General features: G+C 29.8%; 2 protein-coding genes across 9 annotated transcripts; one reads left to right on the top strand and one right to left on the bottom strand.

The window, feature by feature from the left end:
• Nucleotides 1–7854: 7854 nt before the first annotated feature.
• Nucleotides 7855–9046, top strand: LOC109787944 (RTF2 RING-finger protein). Its single transcript, XM_020346551.3, has one exon. The coding sequence runs from the start codon at nucleotides 7855–7857 to the stop codon at nucleotides 8917–8919; it is 1065 nt and encodes a 354-aa protein (XP_020202140.1). The 3' UTR covers nucleotides 8920–9046.
• Nucleotides 8500–14301, bottom strand: LOC109787953 (uncharacterized). Of its 8 annotated transcripts, XR_002238659.3 has the most exons (5): nucleotides 14156–14281; nucleotides 12295–13703; nucleotides 11536–12184; nucleotides 10197–10306; nucleotides 8500–9964 (listed from the first exon to the last, which is right to left on the bottom strand). XR_002238659.3 is itself a non-coding variant. In XM_020346564.3 (4 exons), the coding sequence occupies exons 2-3, from the start codon at nucleotides 13542–13544 to the stop codon at nucleotides 11575–11577; spliced, it is 1860 nt and encodes a 619-aa protein (XP_020202153.1). In that variant the 5' UTR covers nucleotides 13545–13703; nucleotides 14156–14281; the 3' UTR covers nucleotides 8500–9964; nucleotides 11536–11574. The 8 variants fall into 8 exon arrangements, 7 of the variants coding, with proteins under 7 accessions (XP_020202153.1, XP_020202152.1, XP_020202151.1 ...); XM_020346564.3 differs by lacking the exon at nucleotides 10197–10306; XM_020346563.3 differs by lacking the exons at nucleotides 8500–9964; nucleotides 10197–10306 and adding an exon at nucleotides 10746–11204.
• Nucleotides 14302–15057: the final 756 nt, after the last annotated feature.

The following is a 15057-nucleotide window of genomic DNA, read 5'->3' as shown; positions in this document are numbered from 1 at the left end:
ATTAATTTTTAAGGTCATTTAAGAATAATTTTCTTTTATATTTGTTGTTAATTCTATTTTCAAATACATTTATTCAGAACGAACATTAAATATAATAATTATTTATTTAATGATATATTTGAAATAAAAAACGAATTTATGGTAGAATTAATGAAAAATAATTAACTTAATTACTTTTTTTCCTTTGTTGCTTATAATTCAAGGTCGGATGTAGTGTTTATCAATTTTATCCATGATTAATTTTCATCAAAGAATTTTATTGATCACTTTTATCCATTTAGTCTAACAATTTTTTTTAGCACGCAAACAATTTTATGATAATTTAATTACTCTATTTAAATGTACACTTTGTCAACAATAGGAGCTGGTGCACCTGCATTTTAAACACCTATTTACAGTTACAACTAATTAGCTTCCTAGGGTCTACTCCCTTTTATGTGTTATAAGAAAAAAAATATTTTTTATTTTTAAATATAAACAAACTTCAATTATTTATATTTTATTTAAAAATACTCTTCTTAAAATATTTCTTCATTAATGCATAACTTTTCGATTGTACTATTTTTTTCATCATTTATAACAAGAATAATTTTAAAAGAATATTATGAAATTAGTAATATTTAATGTAGATAACTAATTTTTATAATATTAATTTTTTTTCTTCTTATAATACATAGGGAGTATTTAGGTAAATTCTCCACAAATACAAGACCAAATATGAAAAATAAAATAAAATAAATTTCTCTATATGATAAAATAAGCTTATGTATTAGTTAATTAATAAAAAAAATTCCTATTAACTTGTCTAAAATCTTATTTTTAACTTTTACATAAATTAATTTTACCTTATAAAAAAAATTATTTCAATTTTTCTTCCTGAAAGGACTTTTGAGTTTTTTAAAATTATATGGCAATTGTAACAATCCATGTCCTATTTTGTTCAAGAAAGGTAATTTCTATTTCCACGGCATGGTTGAAAAGATATTTTGGTTATAACATGTTTCTGGGTCCTCTAGTCTTGTAACTTAAGCTTTATAGGTAGAGATAAGGTGAGCACTGAGAGAAACAATGAGAGTGAGAGAAAGGAAAAGCCGAACTGAGATGGATTGGCTTGTGCTATATTGTGCTAATATACCAACAAATTATGCTTCAATTGAAGCCAAGTGATAGATATGAAATTTTGAATTATTTGCAATGATATTATGTTATTAGACATGGCAAGGTGTGATTTAATTCAAGACCACACAGAATCTGACAAGAAAGGAAGGGGTTGGTGGGGTGGTAGATAGTTGATGGATATAAGTGCAACCTCTTCTCAGAAGTAGCAAGAGCCACTAGTTTTATCGCTGAATGCGTGGTTCATGGCGAATCTAACTCCATTGCTAGGTGAGGACCATTTTCACACATATTATTGCTTTGTAGACATTTGAGATGAGCTTATATGATTCTTCCAAAAAAGAGTATATGGACCACATTCACATTCACATTGCTTTATTTCAAAATAAAATTGCATGACCCACCACTATGACCAGTTTGGTACGTCTGTTGGACTTATTAAACCAAGCTGGGCTAGCTCAACTTTTGGGTCGTCAAATTCTGATCAAATATAGCATTCAAAGGAGGTGTTGGAAATTATTATAGAAGATTCCAGAAAAATACCAATACACCCTTTTACACAGCTCACTATGTTTCATTAAAATTCATGTATATGATATCCCAACCCTTTACGTCATTATTAGATGTTGGGCTTTTTTTTCTTCAATATAAAGCACCGTGAATTGAACCAGTTTTTAGAATAAAATTTCTAATTGAAATGCATGTGCGTCGAACAAGTGTTAGAAGCCCAAGTGGAAACAGGCCCAAGCGTTTCAAAATTATGATTTTAACGACAACAAATTCAAAAAATAAATAAAATGCACAAATATTAATATAATACTTAATGTTATTAAAGTAATATTTTTAAATATACGAATAAACAAATTTTCTTTAAATAATATTGTTTTCTGTATTTATAGAATATAATATCTCATTTATAAAAGTTAAAAAGAAAGTGACGATTAACTAATATACTTCTTAAGTACTATATATAATTAAATTTAGAAATATTAAAAATTAAAAAAATAATGTATTTATTAAATTCAGCAAATATTATGTTTTTATTATATATATATATATAACATTACTTTTCATATCATTCTGTATACATTAAAAAAATATATCATTAAAGTAAAATATTCTAAGTCACAAAATTAAATATTGTTTTTTATATTATTAATAAAATATGTTATAAATATACAAATAAACATATTTTTAGTTATTTTATTTATTAATTATGTAATAAATTTTATAAAAATGAAAAATAAAGAGATTTCATTCTTATATAGTTTATTTTGATAAATTATTGATTATATATTATATTTAATTAACTTTTATAATACTACACGTAAACTCAATAACCTCACAATCTATATTTTTTTATAAAAATAAAAAATAAAAAAAAGAAGATACAAGTGTTTTTTTTTCTCACCATTATAACATAATATAAATAAGAATAAATTACATTTTTAATTTTCTATAATAATCAATCTAAATATTGATTCTTCGATTTTTAATTATACAATTTTAACCTCTAAATTTATAATATTTACAATTTTATCTCTTGTGAATGTTTATGTTAGTCACTATAATTAAAACATTATTATGACTTGATATCAAATAAATGACATAATAATTAATATTTAATAATATTTAATATACATAATATTTTTATTAATTTTTATTTCATTCTATCACTTTTATAAAATAAAAATCAAACTAAAGATTAAATTTATCTTAAATATTATTTAATATTTGTTATGTGCATAAAAAAGATTTAAATTGTCATATCATCTAATTAATGTCAAATTATAGTTAACATTAGAACTTTAATGGTCAATATACAAACATTAACAATTGGTGAAGGTATCATTATTTATCGAATATTGGATTAAAAGTATAATTTAACTTATAAATATTGTGAAGGCTCAAATTACTCTAAGGGCCAGCTATCACACCCTTTGAGGTGCCTCAAATGTAGCGAGGAGATTAGTCACTGCTGTCGGCGGTGGATACTCCAGGAACGAACCTAAAAAAATTACTCTAAGGGGGGTGTATTGGTTTAGGATTTCGTAGGATTTTAAAAGACTTTTTTTGAGAAAAATTCTATTGGTATTCAATCAGAATTTTATGTCACTTAAAAACAACCCAGTGATATTCAATCTGGATTTTAAGGATTTTTTTAAGAGTCCATTAAAATCCATTGGTATTCATTTGAGATTTTTTACAACTTAAAAATAATCCATTGCTATTCAAAAATATAAGGATTTTAAAGGATTGTTGTGTAAGAGGGATTTTGAAGGACTTTTTAGTGTTATCTATAAATACAAAATTCATAAAACAATCTCATCCAAACCCATCAGATTTTGAAGGATTGTTTGAAGTGATTTTTCAAGTGCTTCAAGAATTTTCAAGTGAGTTTTTCATCTCTTTTTTTTTCTATGCTTCTCTCTTCTCCATTTTTTCTCTACTAATAATATTGCACTATTGTTCATTGTTCATATATAATATTGTAGTACTGTTCTCAATCCATTCCCCTATTTTGTGAAACTCCGATATGTAAATGATAGTGTCATTGACTTGCTCTATTTTTTTGTTCGTTCTCTTTAATTGACTTGTTCTATTTTAGTTGAATTTGTTCTTTTATATAACACAAAAAAATACTAGAAATTTCGACTTTTAAGTGATAATTTTTTTATAACACACGTCAAGAAAATGAAAAGGTGAAAGATGAAATTGATATCATAATCTCTACAATATATATATATATATATAAGATGAATTTGAGATAGGATTTTTTTTGTGAGTAGAATGAGATGAAAATGGATCTTAGTTGGGGAAGAACCCTCTCAGGATAAAAAATGTGATCTCTCTCCTTCCTTGTTACTCTTATGTTATTTTATTTTATTTTTACTATGATTTTTTTATTATTTTTATATTGTGAAATTAGGATTTTTTATATTTAAAAAAAATTAACATAAGATATTGTAGTATCTAATTTTTTAGGGTTTAAGGTTTATGCCTTCATTAGCTTATTTAAAAAAAAAGAAATTATTGTTAAAATATTTGTTATAATAATTTACATTTATAAATATCGTTAAAAAATTATCTTATAATATATAACTAAAATAATATATATATATATATATATATATATATATATATATATATATTCTCTATATCTAAATACTCCCGTTTATATAAAATTTTATATATCTAAATATTTTCTCAGTATCGAATATACTAATTTTTTATATAAAAAATTATTTTATATTTCTATATTTCCATTTTTACATGTTTTTTATAATGACTGAGGTATTTTTTTATATAAAAAATTATCTTAATTATTTTTTTTACTAAGAATTTTTTTATTATTTTTATATTGTGAAATTATAATTTTTTATATTTAAAAAAATTAACATAAGATATTGTGGAGCCATGGATATGTGGGTGAATGCTATTTAATATGATAGGTTATTATGGAGAATTATTATTATTATTATTATTATTTATCTGGACATTATTTTTTTTTTAATTTTTTGTCTTTGACTCTTTTTAAATTTGAATGTATGAATATTTTTTTGAAATCTTATCAAATGTCAAAAATCCACGAAAATTCTACAAAATTCACAAAATTCCACAGAATCCATTAAAATCCTTATTTAAAAGTCTTGCAAAATCTATTAAAATCCTGATTTTAAGTCTTGCAGAATCCTGCAAAATCTTAAAAATCATGAAAATCCTGCAAAGTCTTTTAAAATCCGCAAGATTTTTTTTAACTAAAAAAGTCCTTTAAAATCCTAATCTAATACACCCCCCTAAGTAACTTTAAAGGAGTTATTCTCTATATTTACCCTTTATTTTCTTCTTTATATATCACTTTAGGGTTCATTTAGTGGTTAGAATATAATAAAAAATGCTATAAAAATAAGTTAAGATAAAAGTATGATATGCTAAGAGATAGATAAACTTTAATTATATATCCTAATTCGACTCACCCTTAAAATAAGATATATATACTACACCAACTTAACACAATAATTATAATATTTTATTGGCATCATAAACAATGAATTATTTAAGATTACAATAATTATATCACCTCATTTTATCACATTTTAAATACCAAACTAATCTTAAAAGATTAAATTGTAATTTTTGCATGTAATTTTTTATTTTTTATTTTGATTTTTTATTTTAATCAGGTAATTTTGATTCCAAATTTTAAAAAATCGTAATTTCGATCTAACTATAAAACATTTTTTTAATTACACAATAAGATTTTTTTTGGTACATGTCAATTTTACAAAACATGCACACCAATAATGTATCATATGATTCATACATAAATCTTAGAAAAATAATTATTATGTTATTTTTTGCAAAATTTATTTCTTCATATTACAACCCCTCATCCTTGAATAATCACACACAATCGTTTTAATGTTGGTGTGTCAAATCTATGGATATGGAGGTGCCATGTCCTAGGTGTTTATATTGTGAAATTGGTGTATGATTGGTTAAAGAGGAATCAAACGTCAATGCATGGTTTTTCATGGAAGTGGATTTGGATGTTAACACTCCCTCTGGATGTACAGGACTTTATATGGCAACTTAGTCATCAGGTCATCCCGCCGTGTGATGTATTAGCTCATTGTGGGTTACCCATCTCAATTTCTTGCCTAAGGTGTAATAAAGTTGTTGAAACTATGGAACATTGCCTTTTCTATAGTCTTGAGAGTTTGGCAATGTTTGGGGTTGGTCTATGTGAGGAACAATTTTCTTGGGGTTCATTAAATGACTTGGCTGGAACAATAGAGGCGTTGAGAGTGTTTTATTCTTCATTATCCTTTGGTGGATTTGGTATAGCCGAAATCTTTTGGTGCTTGAACAGTGTAGCATGGAGGCTTAGGCTATCTACCAACAAATTTTTTCTCTTTAGAGATGGTTATGTGTTGCGTTTGAGGTCCCTAGAATTGTTGGTATGCTAATAATTCCTTTGGCTGTGGCATGTTCAAGACCTTTTGTGTTTTATTGCTCTACATGTTGATGGAAGTGTGTTTGGAGAAGTCATAATAGTGTGTTTGGATGGGGAATTTAAATGGAGTAATTCATTTATTTGAAGAATTTCAAATTCTTTGAGGTGAAATACCTTGTTTGGATGGAGAATTTATAAAGAATTTGAAATTCAAGCATTTGTGAAATTCTTTGAAATAGTAGAATTTCAAATTCTCCCAAAAAAGTAAGAATTTGAAATTCCTCATTTTTTTTCTTCATATTTCACTTATATATTTTATCTTATCTCATATCTCTTCATATTTTTAATTATTGAATATTTAAAAATATTTTTAAAATTATTAAATATTATCTAATATTAATTTTTAAAATTATTAAATATTTAGAAATTAGCTAATATTTAGTTTTATAAAATTTAATTTAAGAATCTCAACATATAAATATATTTTTAAAATCAAATTTATCATGGTAGAATCAAATTATCATATTTAACCCAACAATTTAAAATTTGAGAAATTTGAATTGACTTATCCAAACAAAATATTTTAAGAATGATGGAAATTGAAATCAAAGTAATTCAAATATCAAGAATTTAAAATTCCTTGAATTTGTGAAATTCTTCATCCAAACACACCATTATTTGGTGTGTTTGTGTAGGGATGATGCGAGTTCATTTCTATTTGGTTGCATGGGACGCTTGTGTAGTTCGTCTTGGATTCATGAGACATGGGTATTACATGTGGAGATGTTGGTGTTGTTGCATGGATTACATTTGTGTTGAGAGAAAGGTTTTCGAAGGATATGTTGTTATTCAGATTCGCTTACTCTTGTTTATATTATAAATCAGGGTTATCCCATTACTCATTGTTACACAAATGAGTTAGTAGAAATTCAAAGTCTTCTAAATAGTTGAAATTGCTCTCTGTCACATATTATTGGAAATGACAATATGTGTACAGATGCTTTGGCCAAAAAAGACACATCGTCTTAGGAGGATCTTAAGAGTTTAATAGTTGAGTTTGATTTTTTTAACTCCTTGTTACTAGCTGATACTATTGGTTTGATTCGTTTACGAGTTTAGTTGATTTCATGAATTTTTTTTAATATTTCTTTTTTTTTTCTTTTTTACATCTTATATACTAAAAAGAACACACACAATCACTTAATTAATTATTTCATTTTTTTTGTTAATTTTTATTTTAAAAAACTATACAAACATATAATATCTCTTTATTATTGATTTGTAATTTATTTATACTTATAACTAATTTTCAAAAATAAAAAAATATATTATTTTTTGGTTCGTGTTTTTTTTACAATATATTTAAATTTTAATAACCATAACTTTTATTTATTTATTAATATCTTTATTTATCATTCTTACATCTTCTTTAATAATTACAACTTTTCTTTAAAAAAAAAAAAAAAAAGCTTAACGAACTCTCTTTTCTATTATAATTCTTGCACGTATATTAAATCATCTAATTTTCTTATAACTATAATTTTTTTTTATTTAAATAAAATACAGTATCTAAAAATATATATATATAATTTAGAGGATTAAAAACAAAAATAATAAAATCAAAGGCAGGTTATCGACTTGTACGGATATACCTCCATTCCTCAACGAAATCCGTCGTGAAAGTGTGTTACCGCCAGGGATCATATATCATCCACATCTAGGGTTCCGCCCATTGAAAATCCCGAATCGATCACACTCCTTCAATCTCCAAATCCTTCACAATGCATCCTAAATCCTTCCAAATCCTGCTGCAGTCACCGGACCTCCGAATTTCCCCTCAATTCACAACCAACCACGAAACCCTCTCCGATCTCAAACACTCCCTTTTCCCCCAATCTCACCAATTCCACTACTTCACCCTCAATGGCAAGCCCCTCTCCGACCAAACCCCTCTCTCCCAATTACCCCCTCTCTCCACCCTCTCCCTCCGCACACGCCTCCTCGGCGGCGGCGGAGACGGCGGCGCTACCGGCGCCGAGTCCCGCGACTGCTACCTCCACATGTACTCCGAGAAGAAGCCCGACAAGGTGGACCCCAACGAACAGCGCCTCTCGAAGTGGCACAATTGCGCCCTCTCCAACGAGCCCCTCAGGGAACCCTGCGTGATTGATAAATTGGGGAATATTTTCAACAAGGAAGCGCTGGTGGAAGCTTTGTTGGGGAAGAAGCTTCCAAAGGAATTTGGACACATAAAGGGTTTGAAAGATATGATTAACATTCAGCTTGATGCAATTCCTGGCTCTGACGATGGGGCAAGGTTTCAGTGCCCCGTTGCGGGGCTTGAGTTGAACGGAAAGTATAGGTTTTTCGCGCTGAGAAATTGTGGGCATGTGTTGAGTGCCAAGGCTCTGAGGGAGGTTAAGTCCTCGGCGTGTTTGGTTTGTCACAAGGAGTATGATGCTGACGTGGACAAGATTGTGATCAATGGGAGTGATGAGGAGGTGGCGGTTTTGAGGGAGAGGATGCAGGAGGAGAGGGCTAAGGTTAGGGAGAAGAAGAATAGGAAGGTTAAGAATGATGATGCTGTGGGTTTGGAAGGAACGAGGTTGAGTGGTACTAAGCATGGTGTTGATGTTAAGGCTGTGGAGAGGGTTTCTGCTAAGGTGGAAGGAAATGGAAAGGTTGCTAATGGTAATGGTGGTGGTGCTCCGAAGCGCTTCAAGGCTTCTGATAAGGCGCCGGCGAATGCTACAAAGGATGTGTATGCGTCCATTTTCACTTCTTCGAAGAAGTCTGACTTTAAAGAGACATTTACTTGTAGGTCTCTTCCTCTTGGGAGAAACTGATTGTGGTTACTGGTATAGAGTGTCTCCACTCTCTACTGTTTTATTCTTGTTGAATGTACTGAATTTTAGTTTGTGGTTATGTAAGATAACATTGGCTTTTACTGTGATGGATTTACTGGTTCTGTTACATGCACAACATTGTCGTTAATCATGTTTTGGAAGGAGTTCTGTTAATAACATATTTATTTGGCAAGAGGCAGATTTTAATTGTTCGCATTGTTGTTCTATAGACAATGTTTAACCAAAAGATATCATCTGGGTAGGGGCTTAACGATTGAACATGTAACATTCAGATTTAATTAATTTTTGTTTCTCATGTATGAGTAAGTTGTCCATACTGAGTATTGCACTAGTATTACCCTTTCTTCTTTGCAGATGAGGAATGTTTGAGGGTGTTCGAAAGCTTTTTATAGAGTTTATATAAGCTTATAAAAATAATTTATGACCGCTGTAAATTCTTTTTAGCTTATTCCAATAAGTTTCAAGATAAATATATGGCACAAACTCATGTAATAAGTTATCGAATAAGAGCTTAATTTAAACTTTACATATCCTGGTTATTTTCTTGTTATCCTTTCAATGGTTGACATGTTTGGTATCCTGTATTTGGATTACAATGCCTGTACTTTATGTATCAGTAAATCATTTTTTACTCTCAAAAGACGAAACAACTGGTGGATTTACTGTTAATAAAATTTTTCAGATGAGCCTGTATGATGGAGTGGTCATGTGTATACATGAAAACAGTAATTTTCAGAAAGTGAAACAAAATAAAATTTCATCTGAATGTTGTTTTCATCGTATAGAATAAAAAGTAATTTTTGGTGTTTGTTGTGAATAAAGACCATAGATTTAATAACAAAAACACAGCAAAATTCACAACTCTGCACGCGGGCAATTCTTTTATTTCTTGACAAGATTGAACTAGGTATGGTGAGTCTTAGTTTGAATGGTTTTAGTGGTGGTGGTGGTGCTGCAAAGCATTTCAAGCTGCTGCATGCTGCTATGGCCACAACAAATAGCTCAAAGGTTGCGACTGCGTTTTCTGTGTGAATTTAAGGAAACGTTTAGTAAAGATATGTATGTTTACTTACTGTTAGACAAAATTGTTTTTGTTTTCAAACGTCGGTTTGACCTAAAGTGATAAAAAATAGTTTTAAGTGAAGTGAAAAAATTGCACAATGTATACACCAAACATGCTTCTAGGACTAAAACTAAATATGAATCACTTCATTTCAAAATCAATTTTATTCAAAATTAATTCTACAAGCACTTACCTAAACACGTCACTTTAGTGTTTGTTCAGTTCAGAGACCAAAAATCTGAAAGCAAAACAATTTTTTCACCGTTCTGCTTGTTAACAAATTTTGCTGTGTTGACGAGATCCCTAATCAAAATATGAGACGCAGATATGAATAGTATCAGAGATTTGGGGAAGTACACAGCTTGAAAATATGAGGTAGTGTCTAGATTGAAAATTTGGAATGCATAAAAGCTTAATTGCTTCTATTAATTTTTTTAATTTTAAACAACTTCCCCGTAAATTTTTCAATTAAAATAAGAACAGTGGTATCTATACTTCTATTAGTTTTTCTTGTTATGTATACTTTTCTCACATTCTTTGAGTAATCACCCACTAATTTTTTCTTCAAATAAAGAAGCACATACCGCCTCTTTTCCTGGTGTGAATTAAGGGGAATGCTGGTAATGAGATATCAAAATAAAAACACAATGTTTTCCTACACTATAATCAATATTCTCGAATCAAAGAATAACTAACTTAAGAACGAAGAAAAGGAGATTGAAGGGCAGATCAAATATAATAATAGGATGATGAAAAATATAAATTACTTTTCACAAAGAAAGATTTAAAATTCCACACCTTTCTATAAGGTATACAGTATCACAAATATCATATAAAAAATACTCTCAGAATAAACATCAGCCTAATCTTGCTTATGTAAGTAAACTTGGAAGATATATCCATAGAATTACTATCAGTTTCAATGCATGCACAGACAACATATCCACGACATTTTCTAGTAAATTTGTTTAAAATCATTGTATGATGTCGTTGACAACCTTCCAGAGAGCAAAAGGAACTGTTAACTTGTATTAATGAATGACTTCTAATTAGGTATTATGTGCTTCTTTAACATTAATGATTCTTTGTCTATAATCGTTGAAAATATACAACAATGCATTTAGTTGTGGGCGCAATAAAATATATATAGAAAGCATGCCAAGTTGAAATCACCTGTTGACAATTGACATTGCAACAAAACCTGTATTAACCGACAAGATCATAAATAGTAGATGAAATGTCCAAATGCTACATAAATACAAGATGAAAGAGGCAAACAAATTTCGTAAGTCATATATTTGCAAGTGCTATATAGGTGTTTCTTTCACAGTGGAACTCAATTTATAGCACAAATATATGGTCATTGCTTAGTCATGGTTTAAACTTTATAACGGAAATATTCTTTTATTTTTTGTCTTTACCAAGTGATGGACACACAGAGATCTTGTGTATTTGTATATGTTGCAATGCAGGGTGTTAGGTGAATAATAATCAATAAGAATAAGTGAAAATATAAGAAAGAAAGAGCTCACATTGAATGACAAACATAGAACACAGTCACAACTTCAAGATCAACACTTGTTATCAGTGATGGCTTCTTCAATATCAACTCTCTTGTCATCAGTGATGGCTTCTTCAATATCAGCTCTCTTGTTATCAGTGATGGTTTCTTCAATATCAGCTCTCTTGTTATCATTGATGGCTTCTTCAGTGGTAGCTCTCTTGTTATGATTGACAGCTTCTTCAATGTCAGCTCTCTTGTTATCAGTGATGGCTTCTTCAATATCAGCTCCCTTGTTATCATTGATGGCTTCTTCAACATCAACTCTCTTGTTATAATTGATGGTTTCTTCGACATCTGCACTCTTGTTATTAGTTACGGCTTCTTCAATATCGGCTCCCTTGTTATCAGGGATTGCTTCCTCATTGACAATGCGCAGATCTGGATAATTTATATGGTTCAAAGAATGTAACCAAAGAGCAACAGTTCCTTCCTTCTGTTCCGTGGAAGAGATATGAGAATATATGTACTTCATTTTGAACTCCTCAGCTTCTTTCTCATAATCTTTCATTGACAATTCTTCATGGCTATCTTTCCACTTCTGGTTATATGAAGAAAAGAAGCACTCATCCAAATATAATCCAACCTCAGGGGCAGTAGGCACATTAATGTTAACATCCCTGCATTTAGGAAAACAAAAGTGAAAAAATAAAAAATACATCCAACGAGAATCACACTGAATTTCAAATAGAAACTTATAGATAACCCAAACAATAGAAGTTGTACTCACTGCTGCAAAGCTTTATCAATAAGTGACTCTGGTGCACAATTTCTCATGATTGCCACCGCCAACCCAATCATCTTCCGTATCTGATGAAGCATGAAGCTCTGTCCCACAACCTCACACTTTACAAATTCCATACCCTCAACTACAAGAGTGGTGTTTGCATTGAATGAAATAATGTATCGACGAGCAGCAGGGTCCTCAGCTTTTGTTCTAGTAGTGAAGTTATGGAAATTATGAGTCCCTACAAAATACTTTAAAATTTTATTAAATCTCTCCCTCTCCTTCTCACCATAACAGAACCCACTTCCATCGGTAGACTCATCCTCTCCATTCACTTTTTCTTCCTCAAGGATGTCTGAATTTTTCACAGATTCACCATTCAAAGGAGTACCCTCTTCACAATCAGGAATCACAGTCTCAAGATCAGTTTTAGAGCTCAAGTCACCCGTAGTATCATTCCCAAATTCCTCATTTAAATGATTATCATCACCTTTGCTCAAAGAAAGCTCCACATCACCTGTAACTGCAGAATCAACCACAGCATTTGTGTTTGATGAAATACCAGCATCAATATCCATAGCTTCTAGTTCCAGATTGTGCTTACGATTACCAACTAATCCTACCACCTTTCGGCCTCTCTCAGAACACTCCAAACACTTAACAAGCTCATTTCCAGATCCCAAACTAGCCATGACAGTATCACGATGACAATTTGGATCAAGAGCAAATACAGGAATGAGATAGACATACCTCCTCCGGTCACAGAACTTCTTGGCATTAAAAGAAGCTGTCACACGCTTGTAACCAAAGATCCTTATCTGAGATGTAAGATTTGAATTAAGGCGGTCAACAAAGCCAGGTGGATCAATATAGAATCGGCCTGAGACAACCTGACCAACAGCACTAACTCCTTTATCTGTTCTAGCTGAGCGAGCCCAGTCGTACCGTTTAGGAATTCCACGATCCTGTTCAGGTACAGCTCCAGACATATATAAAGCTTCTTCTAGATCGCCTTCAATGGTCTTTGCACCAGGGTTTTTCTGCATACCCTGATAGCCAACACCACAGTAAGCAAAGAAAATAGCTACCTTACGGCGCTTGTATCTTATCTTGGTGCCTGTGGCAGTTGTGCATTCTTCATCATCAGAAGTCGTGGTGGACATCTTCAACTTCTTGGGCTCTGGCTCCTCCGCAGCTACTGGAGGTGGTGGAGGCAGGGATGAAGTTGTCAGCATTGTATCTGAGTTTTCCATTTTTTAGAAGTGACAAGAATATGACTGGTAGAAGGCAATGTTTTAAAATACGGAATGCTTAACAACCCAGAAAATGGACTGGCTCAAGACTCAAGAATCACTGACCAGGCCAGGGAACAACTATGGCTAAACCAAAGACACCAGCATGAAGCCACAAACCTAAACAACAATTTGATTTATTAATACAGAAATGAACAAATCCTATGCTATATTAGAGACTCTTTCAGAAAATATCTAATTTCTGCATATGGCTTCAGATGCAATTTCCATTTCATTAAGTTTTAACTAATTTTTCTAATCACTGTTATCTATACTTTTGGGGGGTTTCTTCTTATCTGGCAACTTACATGTCAGAACTTAGAAAAACAAGCTACAAGGATTTATAATTGAAACAGCATAAAAGACCGAAACAACTCTGATACAAATGGATGGGAAATATCGAAAGACCATTGGGAACATCTAAGCTTAAAGCATAAGATTTTATTGAACTGCACAATCAACATCTCGTTTGGAGAAAGCGAAACAAATGGCATAAAGCATAAAATTATTATATTTATAACAAAAGAAATAGCATAAGAAAATGAAGCAAAGGTAGCAAGAAGAAGTGTTACCAGAGGAAGAGCACGAGAATGTTTGAACTGCAAAATGAAAACGTGGGAGCGAGAAAGATGGCAACAACGACCCTCGTTTCAGTACTATAAACTAGCAACTAGCACGCATCCACTGCCTGCTTCCGATTTGGGCCCCAAATAGACATTCACACTGTGACTTTTGTATTTGCAACTTAACCCAAATTTGAAATTTGAATAATTAAAATATTTATTTTAATTCTTTATTTTTTTATTTTAAGTTAATTTAGTTTTTTTTAATAATAATTATTTTTATTTTTGAGACATAATTTTAAATTATTTTTGACTGATTTAAGACATAAAACTCATCTCCTAATATTCAATTACATGAAAATTATCGAACATAAATACAATCAAATCAAAAAGTGTCATAAAAATGACAAAAATTACATAAAAATAAATCTAAAAGATAATTAAATTTTTTTAAAAATCTATTTTCATATTACTTTTTAATTATTCATGAAGTTTTATATAATTTTCATCGTATTTATAATCATTTTAAATTTAAATATCACTTCAATTTTATAATTTTTATATAAATAAATATAATATTATAATTTTTACATCGTAAATCAATTTTAATATTCAATTCACCTTATATAATAATTATCATAACTATACTCTATTTTTTATTTTAGTTCTTCAACAATCATTAAAAAAACTTTTTGAATTATGAATACAATAATTTAAATTCAATACATAATTTTAATATTCAAAGAATATTTTTTTAGAATCTTATTTTTTAGTTATTAAACCTATATTTCTTTTTTTACCTAGATTCATATGTAACAAGATTAGTGAATCCTTATTTATTAGTAAATAAATGAAAATACTAAAATAGTATAAATAAATAAATTAATATAATATATATATATATATGAAGA

The sequence above is a fragment of the Cajanus cajan genome, chromosome 5, assembly GCF_000230855.2.
Source record: "Cajanus cajan strain Asha chromosome 5, NIPB_CcT2T_4, whole genome shotgun sequence".
Classification (NCBI taxonomy): domain Eukaryota; kingdom Viridiplantae; phylum Streptophyta; class Magnoliopsida; order Fabales; family Fabaceae; genus Cajanus; species Cajanus cajan.
This window is presented reverse-complemented; position numbering and strand designations above follow the sequence as displayed.

Bases quoted from the DNA above. Each gene is read 5' to 3' on its own strand.
- LOC109787944 (XM_020346551.3), top strand. From the start codon at position 7,855: ATGCATCCTAAATCCTTCCAAATCCTGCTGCAGTCACCGGACCTCCGA.
- LOC109787953 (XM_020346564.3), bottom strand. From the start codon at position 13,544: ATGGAAAACTCAGATACAATGCTGACAACTTCATCCCTGCCTCCACCA. The intron at 12,185-12,294 runs GTGAGTACAACT...TCCTAAATGCAG, and splicing joins ATTGATAAAGCTTTGCAGCA to GGATGTTAACATTAATGTGC.